Consider the following 18,924-nt stretch of genomic DNA (forward strand, 5'->3'; position numbering starts at 1 on the left):
CTGGAGAATATATCACAGCTGAAATTAGGAAATTTGATGGTATACTCATCAATGACAGACAAAAAGCAAAATCGATATTGTCAATAATTTCTTTATTTATACATATCTCTGTTAGGAATTACGAAATTGTGAATTTATTTAGTATTTGTTTTTTCAACATATATTATGCGTTGTTAAAAGCAGTAACAGCATTACTTGATTTGTATAAATTTGTGATAGGAATCCGGATAAATTTACTTTAAATTATAGACAAAAAATATAAGCTCAATTGTTGTGCAAAAAGTGTATAAGGGCAACAATGTAAAGCAAATGCTTTTGTAGACAGCTTATTAACCATTTTACTTCTACAGAATGGAACTCTATAGAATATTATAATATTTATTTACAAACTATATAATGTAAAGTTTTGTTATGTTGTTATATGAGAAAAGGAAGAAAGTGCATAGCAAAATAGTGTCAGGTCATATTTATCTCACTATTAAGTAGTGGTGATATATTGATGCAACTTTCAAGCAAAATATTTTGTAATATTTTGCAATTCTGTACCTTGACAGCAATCTTTCTTGCATATTAAAGATTCTGAAACTCAGCTATCACTTGTACACTGCCATCAATTTCTATCATTTCACTATATCATTCTAATAGTGTAATGTTTACTGATGTACAGCAAATTACACCTCCATGAAATTGCAGTGAATTTATTACGTTATTCACAATGATAATAGCGACGTAAACCAGTTCGTCCATCAGTCTTTCTCTCATTTCGATTATCTGTCATGGATCATTTCTTTATATTCATAAAATATACATTCACATTTGTTTTTTTTTTGTGTCTGTGGTGGTAAATATTTCTTTAACAAAGAAATACAATGCTTATACATAATATATCTGTTATTAACTGGTCTACAATCTACATTATACATAAAGTAATTAACTGGTATGATATAATAAGATAAAAATATTTGGACCTCTTCTGACATTCAATATTATCAGATTTATATTGAAATATTTTTTAGAAGAATTATCATATATAGCGAATACTTTAATAACGTTCGTAAGTGAAATTTTTTATTATTGCATCGATGGACTATCAACTATTGTAAATATTAATTTATATCATCTTAATAACCATTGTTAAATAATGAACTTCCATGACTCATGACTATTGACTACTTTTGGACTCAATATTAAATTTTGATATATGACATATAATAATAATTTTTTATGTAGAATAAGTCCATCCCAAAACAGCATGACACGATTAGACCAACCACAGACACTGAAGACAGCAGTTTCTTTTATTATATTATTCAATTCTTAAGTCCTCATTAAGTGTTTAAGGTCAGTGTTAAGCAGCACTACATGGAAAAGTGATCATATACATGTCTTGACACCTTATATTAATGTCCATGACTGTAATATCGTTTCATAATACAGTTCAATAACATTAGGATATACATTTCTTCAATCACTCTTCCTATATTCCATCAAAGAAAAATGGGACTTTATTTTACAAGGAATGATAATTGCATCATCATACAAGATGAAACTTCATTCCAATGATTCTAGACAAGATTTAAATATACAAATAATATAAGAAACGAATTTTAATATAAATTTAAAGAATGCTTAACATATGCTCTTTTTGCTAATAGTCTTTCTGAAAAGAATTCCTGCTATTACACAGGTGTTTGCAAATCAATTATTTTATCAATCAATTAGACAATGACTGCAAATAGATGCATTTTATATTAATTACATTAATAATAATAATGCATCTAATATCAAATATGTAAACAAAAACAATTATATTTGCGCATATATGATGTTATTGCTCCAACAATGCAGCATTGGTAAATTGGCTCCAAAGGTTGATTATTGTAATCAATTTTGCACCATCATCACCGGATTCATTAAATTTAAGTATACCACCCTAAAATCAATTCCATTTAAATATTTAAACTTATTCAAAATGTTAAGAGAAAGACAGTTGGAATTATATATATGACATAAAAAGCATGAAATAAAAATGAATTAACACAAATATATTAATATTGTATGTGTCTTTAGAAAAAATGAAATCTTATTTATATATTTATGTAAGAAAAAAATAAAAAACTAATGTAAGTTTTCTATTCATGTATTTTAATTGTAACCATAAATTTGTTTATAAATTATATCTATATAGAAGAATTAATTATTTAAAAAAATTTTGTATATTTTTAGAATAGTTATAGATACAAATAGTTATAGATAAAAATCTCTTCATATAACTTACAATGCTACTTCACGGCGAGTGTTTGTTTAAGATGGCGCATGAGGTGACTTCCAACATCATGCACCTCAGGCCATTGTTTGAGCACGAACACTATACCCAATACAACGAATGTGGTCGTTAGTATGCGCACCCTGCACATGAAACAATGAGGCTTAGTACAGCTGTAACAAACGCGTGAAAACAAAACAAAACAATGAGTGAGCAAAATTAAATGTTCATGTATGTATGATGTCCATGTTCTCTTAAATGTTTTATGATATTAATTAAACAACGATATACGCGTACATACATAGTGTACATATATATAAAAATTTATAAACATATACCAACTTATTTATGACAATATATTCAAAACAGCAAAAGGGATTAATTAATTATAGGTGATACCTACTATTGCAATGCATATTAAAAAAACCTTAATAAACATGAATATACATGATTGTTTGTATGAGAAGATGATTCATTAACTAAAAATTTGTATAAAAAGATTATTTAAGTAACTATTGATAATGAATGATGTTACCTGGTTCTAAGGAATGGCATCATAATACCAGCACCTGTTGCAACAAGGAGTAAAATAACTTGCAGTACTGTTAACACTACATTTATCAACTTTACGACCAATGCCCTTGCATTACTATTGTCAAGGCCTTCTAATGTAACATATTGTTGATGCTGTTGCTGTTGATGCTCCATTTTACATATTTTTGTTTGACAACTTTCTAACATTTCATGTATGTCTCTTAAACGATCTTCACTCTGATATTGTACTTTTTCTTCCATATCTGTAATTGTTTGTTTTAAATTTTCTACTTCATTCTGATGAAGTTCGGTTAGATCATTGATTTGTTCTTCAAGACGATCGCATCGAAAACGTTCTTCTTGTAGACCATGTGACAAATATGCTACTTCTTGCTGCAAAGCCTAAATGAAAGCACTATTTCATATAATTCTTATTTTTTAATTTCATAATAGAAATAATGAAAATCAGGCATTATTGAAGTTAGATACTCTTCCATCTTTTATATATAGTTTATGCATAATAAACGAACCTTTAAACCATCTAATTTTTCTCTCATCCGTTCAAGGCTGTCTCTATGTTCGTGAAGTTCCGAGAAAATGGATTTGAAACTCAATGCAGCATTATTACTGTGACAAGTATGTGTTTGGCCTCTACTACCTGGTCCACTTTCACTTGTTACACTAGAGCATTCTGAGCCTTCTTCTGATGGAAATTTCATTGCCACGGCACTATGTGTAGATCCAAGACTACAGCCACCAGGTAAAGTAGCTGATCCATGATGAGTCTTTTCTTCTTCAACACTACCATTATCACCATTACCTGCATGTGGTGTATCGTTTACATAAAAAGTTGAGCCATCTGCAGAGACATAGAGGTTGCAAGTTAGATCGTTATCCAATACCAAAATATAAACTCTACTAACAACTAATACTCGTTGTTGCTGTCTTTCTATTCTGTTTCAATATTATAAAAATATATCTCCGAATAAAATAAATATATAACAGAACTATATGATTAGACAAAGAAGACAATTTTTTAAATGTTTTTTAAATATATATATATATATATTTATATATATATTACAATATCATTTAATAACAATTATCAAGGTATCATTTTTAATAGTATTGGATAACTACTATAAAAGAAAGCATTCTAGAAATGTACAATTCACACAAGCAACCAAACACCTTATAATAAAATTATCATTAAATTAACAAATAAAATTAAAAATATAAGTGCTAACTAAAATGTTGATATTTATTTAATATACTGGAACTTCAGAAATGTATTAATTATCTTAAAACTTAAAATGATAATGTATAATAAAAAAAAATTTTTTTTTTTATAATAACTTTTAACATATCTGTAATCACAAGATACTAAATGCAAATAAACACAATAATACATTTTTTGTTTAACACAATATATTGAAGTGAATAGAAAAGATTATATACAGAATACAAAAACATGGAATAGATAGACGCAAAGTGAATTTTGTGTTGTGACATATTACTTACTACTCTCAACTGCCATGATAGCGCAACATATTAAAAAACATTTATTTTAAAATATAAATGCACAATTCACATATAAATTTGAAAAAGAAAATCTATTTTTTTTTAAATATATATCATGGATCTTTTAATATGCTAAGATTTATTTTCAGATGAGGTTAAATTAGATAATAGTGCAACACTTAGAAAAATTATATATTAAATATAATAAAACAGATATCAATAGTTGAATTTACACTAGAAGAAATGTATATTCTACTGTATGTGAAAGTGCATAATACCAGATAAGTTTTATAAAATATCTTATTGTTAAGGAAGTGCATGTTCTACGTAACTACTTATTAAATTACATTCTAATTTTAATTATAAGCTGAACAAATATTATATAATTTAAAACTTACAATAAAATTTCTAGCAATATTTTGAGATATAGCAAAGTATTATAAAATAAGTATTATAAATATTACTCACGTGATAAAGTGTTTATGTTGTCAGCACTCCCAAATTTATTTTTAATAAGATGTGCAAACTCCCTTGGTTTTGACATAACACTCCTAAAATAGAAGTCAATAATTCATAACAATCTGATAGTAAAAAAATAAACTAGCTGAAATTTAAATATTATATCTATCATACAAATAATAATTTCATAAATTATATAATAATGTAAGGTATATTATCTTAAATTCTTTATCTACTTGGATGCATACATAAAATAAAAAGATATTTTAAAGTATATAATTTGCAAAAAAGAAGCAGTTTAGTATTATTAGAACATGTATCAAATTGAAACTATAAATTCTTATTGTATATAAACATATTATAAAAGTAATCAATGACTCATATTTGACAAAAAACTTTTGAATAAGTAGAATTTTTTCTAACCTCATTTGTATATATAATTTTAATATTTTCATTTGTTGTTATATAATAACCATAGAAAATTAAATCTTAATTAAATTTATTATTAACATAATGAATATTTTGTATATTTGGATCACAATCTATTTTTATCATAACACTCACCCTGAAAAACCAGTGATTCCGTCCCTAATATTGCCACCCACATTTCTGGAAGGGAGTCTCAAATTAGAAGAAAAAATCACTCTCTATACTTAGCAATGAGTGTAGAGGATAGAGAAAATAAAATGTGAAGACCAACAGACACCATATCATAGAATCAAATTGACATGAGTTTAATTTGTGCAAAATCCTTTTGCACATTAGCAAGAAGCTATATTATATATCATGCAACATGCATAATGATGCTCATGTATATACAAAACATGCTATGTTAAAAAATAATATCTATTATACAAGAAACGCCATAACTCTTTGTTTACTTGAAGTATAAAGATAAGCAAAAATCTACTTATAAGAATTTCAACTATTTATACTTTAAAGCTAATACAAATTTAATTATATAAATATAAATATTAAAATAAAAACACGTACTTTAATCCTTGTCCCATATCACGAAGTACTTCTCTTGGTTGTCTATGACCTGCAGGTGCACCATTCATTTCATAACTTTTTAATTTTTTTTGATAACTGTCCAACTTTTTTTGTAACTGAGAAATACTATTTGCCGATTTTTGATTTTTCTTTTCGAATACTGTTTTAATTCTAGTTAATTGTTGTTTATCCGCATTTGCAGCCAATTTCAAATATTCATTAACATTTTCTACAAAAAATATATAATGATATTTCATTAAATCCAACATCATAATAATATAAAAATAATTGTAACAATGAGAAATAATTCACCATCACGAGTTGTTTGCTCAATACGTATGAGTTCACGTGTTCTAGCTATTTTACTTTGAATATGTTCGATCGCTTGTCGAACTCGTGCAGCGCTTGAGTCCACATCATCGCTTATTAATTCAGAAGAGCCATTAGATAGGAACGATTGTGTGGTATGATATTGTTCCTACAAATAAACATTATATAACAAAATACATTTCTGAAATATTATGTCTTAATAATCATATTGATATTATAATATTAAACAGTGTATAAAAAAAAAAAGAACTCTTTCTTGATACTAATTAAGACTTTGAATCTCATATTGAATTCGTTAATAATGTTACACAAATAATTTTTCATTCTCTAATCTATGACACTTATTACATTATCATAAGTGATGACCTTGCAATCTTATATAAAAACGAATGCAAACACAATAGTGTTTTATCTCAAGATGTATCGATGTAAAAATACCATTTCTATTATATGACAAATAATATTGTGTACATGTTCAAATAACATTAAGAATATAATAACTTATATATTTAAAAATATTAATTCAACATGATACGTACTCCTTCATCATCGGTTGGAGGTTGAACATTTGGCACAAACTCATCTGGTTCGGCAGTGATTGGATTGCCATTTGATTCATCCATAACATCGCCCATGCGAATTATAGTACCTGGTGATCTTTGTCTACTGCTACCTTTCATGCTGAAGCTACTCCCACAACCACCACAGCTGCTACCACTGCCTGTACTACCCTCTCCTGTCTGGTAGCTATAAAAAAAGGAAGATTAATGTAATATATCATTCCAATTACTAAGAAAATTTATTACTTTGTTTGATTAAAAATTAATAACTTACATTGCATTACGTGCTTTTGGTGTATGTTCTAAACTAGCTGATTGTTGGTGATGCGCTTGAGAAATAGATGTATTCCCTCTAGTAGGAGAAGTGCTACGTGAGCTGTTTTTACTTGACGAAGTCACCATCAAGCTAGCCATTCCTTTCTTCTAATAAAGTTTATTACTAGGATATTTGACAAATGCCACATGGTGCACTGAATCTGTAGTTATATAGACTTTTTATTAGAAATTTTTATCAGATGATTCAGAGTAAGATAAAAGTTATTCTCAATACAAATCAGCAATATCTATAGACAAATATATAAATGTATACAAAAGATTAATATACATGAATCATTCTATATTATAAGCTATCAATTTTATCTATATAGTAATAAATATGAATGTATTAAAAGATAAATTCATAATACTAATGTATCTTGTGATAAGAAATTTTTTCCTTATTATATTAATTTTTTTATTAAGATTAAATAAAGATCAAATAAATATATATGAAGATATAGAATGTAAACACCCAATATCTTTAAAGAATATTAAAACTGACTATAAATATGAACCCATTATCTTAATAGAGTTATACAACTTTTCTAGTAGTATCTAGTATAGAACAACCTTTGACCTAATCTAACTGAAGAGTCATTGTGATTATCATAATACAAGAACAAGCTGTGTAATATCTTACATAAAAATTATTTCAATGATCAATCAATAAAACAAAGAAAAAAGAACAATAAATTTCTTAACAGTAACATTACTTTAAAAACAAATCATTCGCATAATTTAACATATTATAAAAATGTAATTGTTACATGAGATTTAAATATATTGAATAATATACATTTAGAAATAAGAAATTCAACTATAGTTATAACATTAACATTGATACATGACAATAATTAAAAAAGAGGATATATTTGAGAAACAAATGACTTTTCAAATTACCATTTCTCTTATGTAAAGATAAAACTTTTCAATCAAAAATAGAATTGGCTTTGATCCTTCCTGGTTGTTACAGAAGAACACACAAGCAACAAATATCAAGAAAATTCATACAGCTTAATGTTCGTTATTAACTTTCTCTCGATCGTCAAAGCGTCGAAAATGGTGCCATACGAGTAGAATTTCTTATATTTTCACTAACTTATGGCACGCCGAGAAATCGCCACAGTCTTACTGCGGACACGTAAAACGGTATATTATTAGTTGTGCGTTCGTTTAAACCTATAGCAACTCTATCGTCCCACCCCTTATACACGACTTCATTATAAAAGCAGGACGATTTTCAAATAAAAACAAACTTTTTGACCTGTCAAGTCGCACGCCCGACTTCCACACACATTCTTTCTCTCTCTCTCTCTTTCTCTCTATTCTCTTATTCTTCCCCTCCCTTTCCCCCTCTCTCGCTCTCTCTTGCTCACTCTCTCTCTCTCTCTCTCTCTCTCTCTCTTTCGCTCTCACTATCTCACTCTCTTCCCATTTTTTCGAGTACGACTCTATGCGAAAATATATCGATAAAACTAACTCACCTTCTTTTATTTTACGATGCACGTTCGTGGTTGTAGCATGTTCTCATTTAATTCGATATAATGTCACACACAAAATATCGGTTTTGTTTGGCGAATAATTTTCTTTCTCTTTTCTTGCTGATGTCGTTCGTCTTTTTTGTATCTTTCCGTGTCCTCCCTTTATCTTCTATCCTTCTTCACTAGATTAATAGTCAAAGAATGGTTATCGTATTCGTAATAACTTTCCACGGGTGTGTCATTGTCGCGATTCGTCACTTCTTCTATACAACGACGTTAACGATATCGTCAGGAGGTTTAAGCGACGTCGTTCGATCGTATATGATATCGACGCTACTAAACTCATTCAGAATCTTTCGGGTGCACGCAGTAACGCGGCGCATACGATTGCCGCGCGTATGTGTGTACTTACTAACACAATTATACAGACACAAATTATATACAACACGCAGTATGTCAGGTTCTTCGAAAGTGTCTCATTTCGCGGTGTAATACGTCGAACCACAGAATGACAAGTGCAGGGGGTAGAAGAGGAAGATAGATGATGGGCTTTGTACGTAGGGAGGACGCGTCGATGAATCTGTCGAGTTCTAGGGATAATGGCTGCTGTTACTAGGGACACGCGAAGTTATGCGTTTACCGCAGAATACGTCAGTGTTGTACGTACTTTGTTCTAACTTCGTTACATTATTCGTAGTTCTATTACATTATTTGTAATTATTTAAAATTTTATCATTTTTCTCTCTCTTTTTTTTTTTTAAGAATACACACTCTTCGACGAGGACGAAGCATATACATATTTTATCATGAAAAATATTCTTAAATTAATTTCAGAAAGATTAATTTCAGAAAAGGTTATTTTTCGCAAAGAATGATCGTTTTCTTTCTATAGATTATTACTTATTAATATTTACAAGATTATAATTATTGAACGTGATATGTAAGAATATGATATAGAAAAAAAAAAAAAAAAAAAAGAAAATTATGGTTTTACAAATACCAGAACAAAACTTATTTACATATTCGTTAGAATTTATGTAATATTGTCTTTTATAGCACACAACTGATAGAAATGGCAAGTTTTCCAAGATATATCATTTCAATGGAAACCGTATCGTATAATTAACGTAATAATTACGGCACTGTCCTTGTACATTGCACGAACTTTGTCGATTTTCGAGGACAAACGCCATTTTGTTTTTTTATATTCTACATGTTCTTTTTCTAGAAGTACCGTTTCTCTCGTCATGTCACGTAACATATTATTTTCATATATAATTTTCTTATTTTACTGGAAAAAAAAAAAAGAAAAAAAAAAAACAGATTATTAGAATATAAAAACAAATAGAATTACATAATAAAGATAAATATGTTTTCCAAAAATATCGTTCATTTTATTCTTGACTCAATTCTTTCAATTTTTCTAACAATAAATTGCCGAACGAATCTCTATATTGTGGACTTGTGGAATTCAACAAACTGTATGGCGTTTCGAAATATTGGTTCCCCTTGTTCGAAGTGTCGTCGTGTTTATTTCCAACGATTGTAAAACCTGCACTGGATAATTCAATACAATATTTTAAGTTCTCCAATGTTGTCAAATTGAAATAGATAACTTGATTCGTACTACACAATCTGTCGGATAATTTTACGTCGTTCACGTGATTCTTGATATCGTTGATCACAGACTGTGCTTCCAGTTTCCATTGTTCCTCATCTAATATCTTATCCTCATTATTCTCCATATTTGTCATTTTAATAACTTTATTGTTATATCATTAATATATTTGGATATTCGTCGTTAGAATTATTTTTGATTTATACCAACAAATCTTTGACGGTGTCACAATCCAATTCTTGGCAATCAAGGAAGGAAGATAGTTTCGTGCCAAAATCGTGTTTTTATCGCACGACGCAACACGTGCACAGGTTAGATTCAGGGTCAAAGACCACCATTGACAATTGCGTAAGTTTATTCGTGCGTTATTTCCGCTTAAAAGGTGGCTACAGTGTCGTACTCTTAAAAATCTGGTGAAATCTTTGATGGATATTGCTATCCTTGACATTGACAACTGTTTTATGCAGAATGTCGTAATACTGATTCTTGTACGTATGTATCAATGCACCAAACTACTACATCTTCATTTTTATACGTGATATCTTCTTTTATCATCTATCGCGTTGTCATGGTTACGATACGTCGAAGCTATGACGTAGATACATCATACACATATCTATCTATATATATATATAACATACACCATGACATAAGCAATATGTTACTTGATAATCAAACCGATAAATCAAAGAATTATCTTCATACGTTTACTGTAGCAAGTGATAACGCAAGTTAGAAAAATTTCCGTTTAGGATGACGTTGCTTAGAGAGCGAAATTTAAAATTTTTCCAACAGAATTTGTCAATAACGAGGTTATATTGTTTTCTTGACAAGTACATTGAAAATACAAGTGTAGAAGAAAAAGTTAACGTTTCCAAATGAAAAATGAGGTATGCGATGTTTTATCAATTTGAATAAATATACGTAATCATAATTTATGTCAATAATAAGGCTGTATTAATTTGCGATTTATTCAGTTTGGTAAGATCTTCGAGTAAAATATAATAAACTAATGTAATTTTTTTAAATTGTTTAAATTAGTTTTATTTTTTTTGATTTTCGTTTTCATTTTCTTCTTTTTTTTTTTTTAGTATTGCATTGTTTAAATGTAGCGCCGTAGAATTGATCGAAAAAGCATAGTAATCGAACACACCCTCGATTTTGCACGTCAGTGACGTCCTCATTCGTCGCCCTTATTAGTTCGTATATCTGCCACGTTGAAAAGTACGTCGCTTCCGTCGCTCACTCTGCCACGTAATGTTGTGTGTGCCGTTTATAAGTTGCGTTTGTGAAAAGATTTACGTAAAATTAATTGTAATGTTTGCAATGTGCGGCCGTGTAATCGAGAAGATATAAGATCGGTCGATCTTTTTTGTGAGAACCACATCGAGGAGGTAAGCCGAAAGATTAGTGATTGAATTCGAAATAAATCGAAGGTTGTCCGTCAGACACATCGGTCTGCTTTTTACTAGATGACGTTTTAACCTTTCGAGCGCGTGCTCAAAAGCTCATCTAGATATCCTACTTTGTCTGAACAAAATAAATTTAATTGTAGGAAGAATTTCTTTGAACAAAAATTTAAATGATCAATATTGGAATATTTAATTCATTTCCGTGAACGTTCTTAATTTCGAACTGTCATAATTATTGAAAGGTCAGCTGATGAGACGATACTTTGATGACCCGAACATTATTTTACTTTTATTTCTTTTAGTCTCAATTCCATTGCTAAATATGACGATGCTGTTGATTACATCTTTCTTTGTTTGAAACATACGTTAATAATAATTGTCTTGAATTTTCTCTTTTTCTTTTCATTGATTGATCATGAAATGCTCTATTTACTATTTTCTTCTAGAAAATCGAGTTTAATTATATTTTATAAACTTTCATTCTTTCTTTCTACTATTATGAAGTATAATTATATAAAGAGTACTTTAGATGTAATATATATATATATATATATATATATATATATTATACTATATATTTAGTTTTAAACAATATCTTATTATGATTGTATAAATATTTTTTTTGTAATTTTTGATGATAATAATTGTAAATATGAAAGGTATTGTATTAATCAAAAAAATGTATAAGACTTTCTTTATGATGAATAATTTTTCTTTTTGTTTTATATATTGATTTAATAATAAAAGTTATTAATATCAATAAAAGATTTATTGCTACTTTCTTATACATTTTGTAAAACATCAGATTATATACTTGACCTTGTTTCAGTGATTTCTAAAGAAAGAACAACATGTCTCACCCAGATGGTTATCAGTATCAGTCATATGTAGATCCTAATAATTCCTTAAAAAGTGAACGGCTACCGATAGTAAATGGTCAATCTACTGTTAATCAGCATATACAAAACGGCATGCAATCACCACATTCTAATCTAACTGGTATGTGTATGTTAATAAGAGATATGAACATTATTTTTAGAGGGGAAAAAAAAAGTTAGTATTTTATTTGTAAGTTATGTAATATTTTTAGGTACACCATCATCACAATCATCTCGTGATCCATCAAGAGAAACATCGAGAGATCCATCTCCAACTCAATATTTACATAATCAATATAGACCACAATTACCAAGACCTCCTATGCCACCAATTAATGGACAGCAAAATATGCATCTGAATGTTAGGCCTTCTTTACCAACTCAAACGCAAACACAACAATATAATCCTGCCACAATTCCTTACTCCCATAACCAATTCAATCCTAGTGCCACAAATATTGCTTCTTTAAATAGCGCAGGCAATGTCTCTTCTGCATTTGTTAGTTTGTCTTCAAATGTACAAGAAAGTCAAAATATTAATTCACATAATATGCCTTCTATATCTCAAGTCTCACCAACAAATTCAAGTCATAATACATTACTAGAATCAGATGTTAAAAGAGGAACTGCTAATTTCCCTTCCACTGAATTGTCTAATGAACTTTATCAAAAGATACCTACTTGTCAGTCTACAGGCCTATCAAGTAATACAGGCAATGTACCTGCAGTATCTGAAAACTTTGATAATGCAAGTCAAAAGTCTTCTATTATGCAAAATCCACCTGGACACTCTCTGGGACAATCTAGCATGAATGTATCTTCATTTAATCAGAGTGCTCAGAATGAATCTTTGAATATACCTACTCAAACCACTACTCAAACTGAAGATGTTATACCAAAACTTATAAATCCTAGCCATTCTCCTCAAATGATAAATCAATGCAATCCTAATTCAACAGTTTTGAGAAATACACCTAAAAATGTTAATTCTGAGAAACAGCTTATAAATTTTGCATCTCCTCAAAATTTGCAGAGTTATTTGTCCCAGCCTAAATATGGAAGTCAGCAAAATATTTTCAACAGTCCACAAAATGTACAAGGCAATCCACAAAATGTGCCATCATTCGTGCATAATTCTAGTGCTAGTACACAAAACTTATTTGTTAAACAACAGCAAACTCAGCCTACTCTTCATAGTTCAAATATACCTGTATCAAGAAATATTACAGGAGTTCAAGATAATTTACCACAACAATCAAGAGTACAGTCTCTACATTCATTACAGTCAACAGTTCAAAATCAAACATTTGGCAGTCAAGATTCACTTGGACAAGAATCAAATTCTCAACTAAGTCATAATATGTATGGTAGTCAACCAAATTTAATTACCCAAAGAAATTATGCACAAAATTATTATGGAAAACAAATGTCATTAAACACTGCCAATACCTCGAGCTCTGCAATGTCACTTTCAAGATTTAGTGAACCTTCTAATAATCCTGGTCTATCCTCGAGACAGCTAGTAACTATGCTACCACCAGGACAGCATGTGTTACAAACTGTAATTATATACATATTTAATTTTTTTATAAATTGTAGTTATCTATATCATGTTTATATCATTATATTCATTAATAGGGTAAATATGACACACAATCACCATATTCTGGACAATTATCTAATATTCCTTTAGATCCTATGTCTATAAGATACCCTGGATCATATCCTGATCATATGAATCAACTAAATAGGCAGATGAATACAATGTCAGTTACACAGGCTGGTTACAATAAAATATGGGTAAGTTAGTTATGTTTTAGACATTTTTGCTTTATAAAACTATCATATATAATAATTATTTTTTTAGGGTGTTGATTCCATTGATTTACTACAGTCTAGAAATATTTTACCTCCTGAAAAGATAGAACCACCAAAAGTTAAATTACATCAAGAATTTTTGGATAGTGTTAATTGTAATCCAGAGTAAGTATATAAAACTTCTTAAGTATATAAATATTGATACTATTTATTTATTGTTTTTATTACAGTATATTTAGATGTACATTGACAAAAATCCCTGAGTCTAATTCATTGTTGCAAAAGTCAAGATTACCCTTTGGGATTTTAATACATCCTTTCAAAGATTTAAACGTAAGTTATATGATAAAATAATATTTTGACAACTTTTAATGATATAATAATGAAAATTTTTTTTTAGCAATTACCTGTAATTCAGTGTACCACAATTGTACGTTGTCGTATTTGCAGAACATATATCAATCCATTTGTGTATTTTGTTGATTCTAAGAGATGGAAATGTAATTTATGTTATAGAGTGAATGACCGTAAGTAATACACGTTATTTACGTTAATTAATATGTAAACAATAAAAGCATATTATTTATTATATAACATTTTTTATTATATAATGACATGTAAAATAGTTCCAGGAGAGTTTCAATTTGATCCAGTAACTCAGTCTTTTGGGGACCCATCCAGAAGGCCAGAAGTCAAAACAAGCACTATTGAATATATTGCACCTAGTGAATATATGGTATATATTACTGTTTATATTTTTAACAATATACGATATTATACTCTCTTTTGTTATCTTTATTTTTTTTTTTTTTTTACTTTTATTATAGCTCCGTCCCCCGCAACCAGCAGTTTATCTTTTTATACTGGATGTTTCAAGGCTTGCAGTGGAAAGTGGTTATCTCACTGTAGTATGTAACATAATAATTGATGAATTATCAAGATTACCAGGTGATGGAAGGACACAAATTGGATTTTTGGCAGTAGATTCAACAATACACTTTTTCAGTATGCCTGACAATGTATCACAGCCTCATGAAATGGTTATGCTAGATGTGGATGGTAAAACATTTAAATAAGATAAAAAAATACTCATTGAATGAAAAAAAAAAAAATTATAATCTCAACATACGATGATATATTTTCAGATGTTTTTCTTCCATGCCCAGACAATTTAATTGTTAATCTTAAAGAACGTGAAGAGTTAATAAAAGATTTGTTAGCCCAATTGCCAACTAAATTTCAGGGTACTCATGATACAAATAGTGCATTAGGAGCTGCTTTGCAAGTAGCATATAAATTGATGGTACAGTCCTATAATATATACCAATAAACTTTATTATATTTCTTTACAATTTTTTAATATTTATTTGCTTATTATAATGTTAGTTACCTACTGGAGGAAGAATGACCGTATTTCAAACATGTTTACCAAACTTGGGACCTGGTGCTCTACAAGCAAGAGAAGATCCAAATGTTCGAGCTAGTAAAGATGTGCCTCATTTAAATCCAGCAACTGATTTTTATAAAAGATTAGCATTAGATTGCAGTGGGCAACAGATTGCTGTTGATCTGTTTTTATTAAATAGTCAATATAGTGATTTGGCAACGCTTTGTACGTATACAATGACAAATATAACGAATTAATTTACTTTTAAATCAATCGTTAATAAATAAAATTTCTTTTTTGCAGCTGGTATGTGCAAATTTTCTGGTGGTTGTATATTTCATTTACCACTGTTTCGTTCGTCTAAGCTTCAACATAGGGAATCATTAGAGCGACTATTACGACGTTATCTAACTCGAAAGATAGGATTTGAAGCTGTAATGAGAGTACGTTGTACACGTGGTCTTAGTATTCACGCTTTCCACGGCAATTTCTTCGTTCGCTCTACCGATTTACTAAGTTTGCCGAATGTAAATCCGGATTCTGGATTTGGAATGCAAATTTCAATCGAGGAGAGTCTTACTGAAACTCAAAACGTCTGTTTCCAAGCAGCACTATTGTATACATCAAGTAAAGGTAAGAAAAGTGATATTTGTCTTTCTGTAAAAGTCTTCTATATATAATTTATAAAATATTTTAGGCGAAAGAAGAATTCGAGTGCATACATTATGCTTACCAGTGGTTTCCAGTTTGATAGATATCCTTCATTCGGCGGATCAACAATGTATAATAGGATTATTATCGAAAATGGGTATGGGAAAAAGTAATCATTTTATGACAAATTTAATATAAATAAATTTTATTTATTATATAAATTATATGACAGCTGTGGACAGATCACAACAGTCTTCATTGTCAGATGCAAGGGATGCATTGATAAACGTAGCAATTGATGTTCTATCTGCTTACAAGTTGTCCCAGTCTATTGGGGAAAGTGGACTTTTGGCTCCAAACAGTCTCAAGTTATTACCTTTATACATTATTGCTTTGCTTAAATGCGTAAGTGATCGCTATTTTAATTGAAATTATTCTTGTTATAGATTGATGATTACTTATATTATTATTATTATTATTATTATTATTATTATTGTTATTATCATTAATGGATTTAATTTTCTCGCACAGATCGCTTTTAGATCAGGTACAAGCACGCGATTAGATGATCGAGTATTTGCAATGTGCCAGTTAAAAACTTTACCACTTTTACAACTTATACAAATGATATATCCAGATCTTTATCCTGTACACATGCTTGACGATCACAACTCAGTGAATATAAGTGGCAAAATTTGCCCACAACCTCCTAGGTTACATCTGTCTGCTGAGAAACTAGATTCAAGAGGTGCATTCTTAATGGATGCTGGAGATAAAATATTTATATATGTGGGGAAAAATGTTCACCCATTGTTTTGTTGTAATGTACTTGGTGTTTCAGCATTTTCCGCTATACCAGAAGAATTTGTAAGTTTTTTTCTAAAGGAATTGACTGATACATATATTAGAATTTTATATTATTTATGATTTATTTACAGTACCAGTTACCCGAACTTGATACTGTAGAGAACAAGAGACTTCGCCATTTTGTATTTAGTCTGCAAGAAGAAAAATCATGTTATGCATCTGTGCAAATTATTCGGTAATGCATTTATTACATTTTTTTTTATGTCTAATTTATTACTTCTATTACGTTTTTTTTTTTTTTTAATATATATGTATATATAACAATGTATTTATTTTTTAGAGATGACAGTCATTTCAGGACATTATTTGTGGAACAGTTAGTAGAGGACAGATTCGAATCAGCCCTTAGTTATTATGAATTCTTGCAGCATTTAAAAACTCAAGTGAAGTAGTGGATAATTTGAATAATAAGTGAATATGAAAGAGTTGTATCAAATAATTTCTATTTCTTCATAAATGTATTATGGAAGAATCGCGAAAATATTGTTATTGACACAGTGAAAGTGCAAATCGTAAGTGGCAAACTGTGCTCAGGAACAGGATGTGATTTTCCTTATCAAGTATCACCTACATTTTTCATTCAGATAGCACGGTAACGCGTAAGTGTTCCAGTTTGCTGTTGCATAGTAAACAGACGATAATTATAAACGACATGTCATACAAAAAAGTAATCGTAGCCTTGTTAAAAAAAAAACACGTTGAAGCATTTAAATGTAATAGATTGTAATTATTATTACTATCCATATTCTTACAATGTATCAATTGAAATATCATAGATCCAAATATCATGTACGTCACGTAAATTTATGTTATATCGGATACCTAGTATGTCTTACGCATTGCTTTTTCCATTTTTATTATCTTTCAATTCATATATAAGTATTTTTAATACAATAACCAAACATGTTCTGATGAATTTTGCAGGTTTCATTTTTTGCTATATACACGCTTTAATGGAAGATCTTAATTTGTTGTTGTTGTTATTAATTTTTAAGGGAAACGTTCTAGCCATCTGTTTTTATCTTATGTGATTGGATTGTTAATCCGTTATTTTGGCATGGCAGTTAATACATATAGCGAAGTAAGAAAATTTATATATAAGTTTTACTATAATTCCATTAGATTTATTGAGATTTTTGTGAATTTATAAATATTGGTATCGTGTTATTTTAATCTTATGTTTACAATGGCATCTACAAGTTAAACATAACATTTTTCAGGTTATATACTCATTATTTGCATTGATCAATTAAAATTTTGAAAAGAATGTAAAGTTAATATACAGAGAATTGTGTGTGTGTTTTTTTTTTTCTTGATATAATACATTCATACGAAAATGTAAAATATAATAACGAAATAATCATTACATATAAATGATTAAATGATTCTTATGAGTGTCTTGCATATGAAGTGCATCAATGCAAATTAAACAAGTATAGTTTGTTAGATGCTCAAATAAAACTATGAATAATATGTATGTAAAATATTAGAGGTAGTTGAAAATTTCATCAAAGTCATTTATTCTAGGGCAGGCAGTTTCAAAAAAATATATATATAGCAATATTTGGATTTGATATTTATGACACTTCATTTCTCTCCTGTAATCGATGCTGCCAAATAAAAACTTTTCCATGTATACATAGTAGGAAAATTCAGTTTTTTTTTCGGGAGAATTGTAGTGAAATAAATATCAATTGTTATATGTACCCACAGAGGGTCAAAAAAATATCCTCCGGTGTATCCGGAGTTCAATCGTTATAACTCGTGTAATGGCCTCAAACGACAATGTTCACAATAGCCTGACACGGATCATTCATTTTGGTATGTTATT

General features: G+C 29.1%; 3 protein-coding genes across 15 annotated transcripts; 1 reads left to right on the plus strand and 2 right to left on the minus strand.

Moving 5' to 3' along the window:
• Window positions 1-75: 75 nt before the first annotated feature.
• LOC122631390 (transmembrane and coiled-coil domains protein 2-like) lies at window positions 76-8,607 on the minus strand. 9 transcript variants are annotated; one of them, XM_043817047.1, is made up of 13 exons: window positions 8,466-8,607; window positions 7,882-8,112; window positions 6,938-7,139; window positions 6,643-6,850; window positions 6,086-6,251; window positions 5,774-6,002; window positions 5,345-5,389; window positions 4,790-4,872; window positions 4,322-4,330; window positions 3,331-3,659; window positions 2,802-3,202; window positions 2,279-2,439; window positions 76-1,933 (listed from the first exon to the last, which is right to left on the minus strand). In XM_043817047.1, the coding sequence occupies exons 3-12, from the start codon at window positions 7,075-7,077 to the stop codon at window positions 2,283-2,285; spliced, it is 1,767 nt and encodes a 588-aa protein (XP_043672982.1). In that variant the 5' UTR covers window positions 7,078-7,139; window positions 7,882-8,112; window positions 8,466-8,607; the 3' UTR covers window positions 76-1,933; window positions 2,279-2,282. The 9 variants fall into 9 exon arrangements, with proteins under 9 accessions (XP_043672982.1, XP_043672974.1, XP_043673007.1 ...); XM_043817039.1 differs by lacking the exon at window positions 7,882-8,112 and having other exon boundaries at window positions 8,466-8,604; XM_043817072.1 differs by lacking the exon at window positions 8,466-8,607 and having other exon boundaries at window positions 3,331-3,620; window positions 7,882-8,361.
• A 376-nt stretch (window positions 8,608-8,983) lies between these two features.
• LOC122631362 (protein transport protein Sec24B) lies at window positions 8,984-18,577 on the plus strand. 5 transcript variants are annotated; one of them, XM_043816988.1, is made up of 17 exons: window positions 8,984-9,121; window positions 12,322-12,491; window positions 12,583-13,931; window positions 14,009-14,170; window positions 14,238-14,353; window positions 14,419-14,521; window positions 14,589-14,715; window positions 14,815-14,924; window positions 15,016-15,247; window positions 15,334-15,491; window positions 15,575-15,800; window positions 15,879-16,208; window positions 16,273-16,383; window positions 16,459-16,631; window positions 16,758-17,093; window positions 17,165-17,268; window positions 17,374-18,577. In XM_043816988.1, exons 2-17 carry the CDS (start codon window positions 12,344-12,346, stop codon window positions 17,483-17,485), a joined length of 3,897 nt encoding a protein of 1,298 aa, XP_043672923.1. In that variant the 5' UTR covers window positions 8,984-9,121; window positions 12,322-12,343; the 3' UTR covers window positions 17,486-18,577. The 5 variants fall into 5 exon arrangements, with proteins under 5 accessions (XP_043672923.1, XP_043672941.1, XP_043672950.1 ...); XM_043816979.1 differs by lacking the exon at window positions 8,984-9,121 and adding an exon at window positions 11,178-11,474; XM_043816999.1 differs by lacking the exon at window positions 8,984-9,121 and adding an exon at window positions 11,179-11,474 and having other exon boundaries at window positions 14,821-14,924.
• Window positions 9,817-10,603, minus strand: LOC122631467 (GSK3-beta interaction protein). Its single transcript, XM_043817185.1, has one exon. It carries the CDS (start codon window positions 10,214-10,216, stop codon window positions 9,857-9,859), a length of 360 nt encoding a protein of 119 aa, XP_043673120.1. The 5' UTR covers window positions 10,217-10,603; the 3' UTR covers window positions 9,817-9,856.
• Window positions 18,578-18,924: the final 347 nt, after the last annotated feature.

Source organism: Vespula pensylvanica, chromosome 1 (genome assembly GCF_014466175.1).
Source record: "Vespula pensylvanica isolate Volc-1 chromosome 1, ASM1446617v1, whole genome shotgun sequence".
NCBI classification, from domain to species: Eukaryota; Metazoa; Arthropoda; class Insecta; order Hymenoptera; family Vespidae; genus Vespula; species Vespula pensylvanica.

Excerpts from the sequence above, each read along its gene's own strand:
- LOC122631467 (XM_043817185.1), bottom strand. The coding sequence starts at position 10,216 with ATGACAAATATGGAGAATAATGAGGATAAGATATTAGATGAGGAACAA.
- LOC122631362 (XM_043816988.1), top strand. The coding sequence starts at position 12,344 with ATGTCTCACCCAGATGGTTATCAGTATCAGTCATATGTAGATCCTAAT. Across the intron at positions 12,492-12,582 it reads ACCACATTCTAATCTAACTG|GTACACCATCATCACAATCA; the intron begins GTATGTGTATGT and ends TAATATTTTTAG. Across the intron at positions 16,384-16,458 it reads AGGATTATTATCGAAAATGG|CTGTGGACAGATCACAACAG; the intron begins GTATGGGAAAAA and ends ATTATATGACAG.
- LOC122631390 (XM_043817047.1), bottom strand. The coding sequence starts at position 7,077 with ATGGCTAGCTTGATGGTGACTTCGTCAAGTAAAAACAGCTCACGTAGC. Across the intron at positions 6,851-6,937 it reads CCAAAAGCACGTAATGCAAT|CTACCAGACAGGAGAGGGTA; the intron begins GTAAGTTATTAA and ends CTTTTTTTATAG. Across the intron at positions 2,440-2,801 it reads ATGCCATTCCTTAGAACCAG|CTGTACTAAGCCTCATTGTT; the intron begins GTAACATCATTC and ends CGTTTGTTACAG.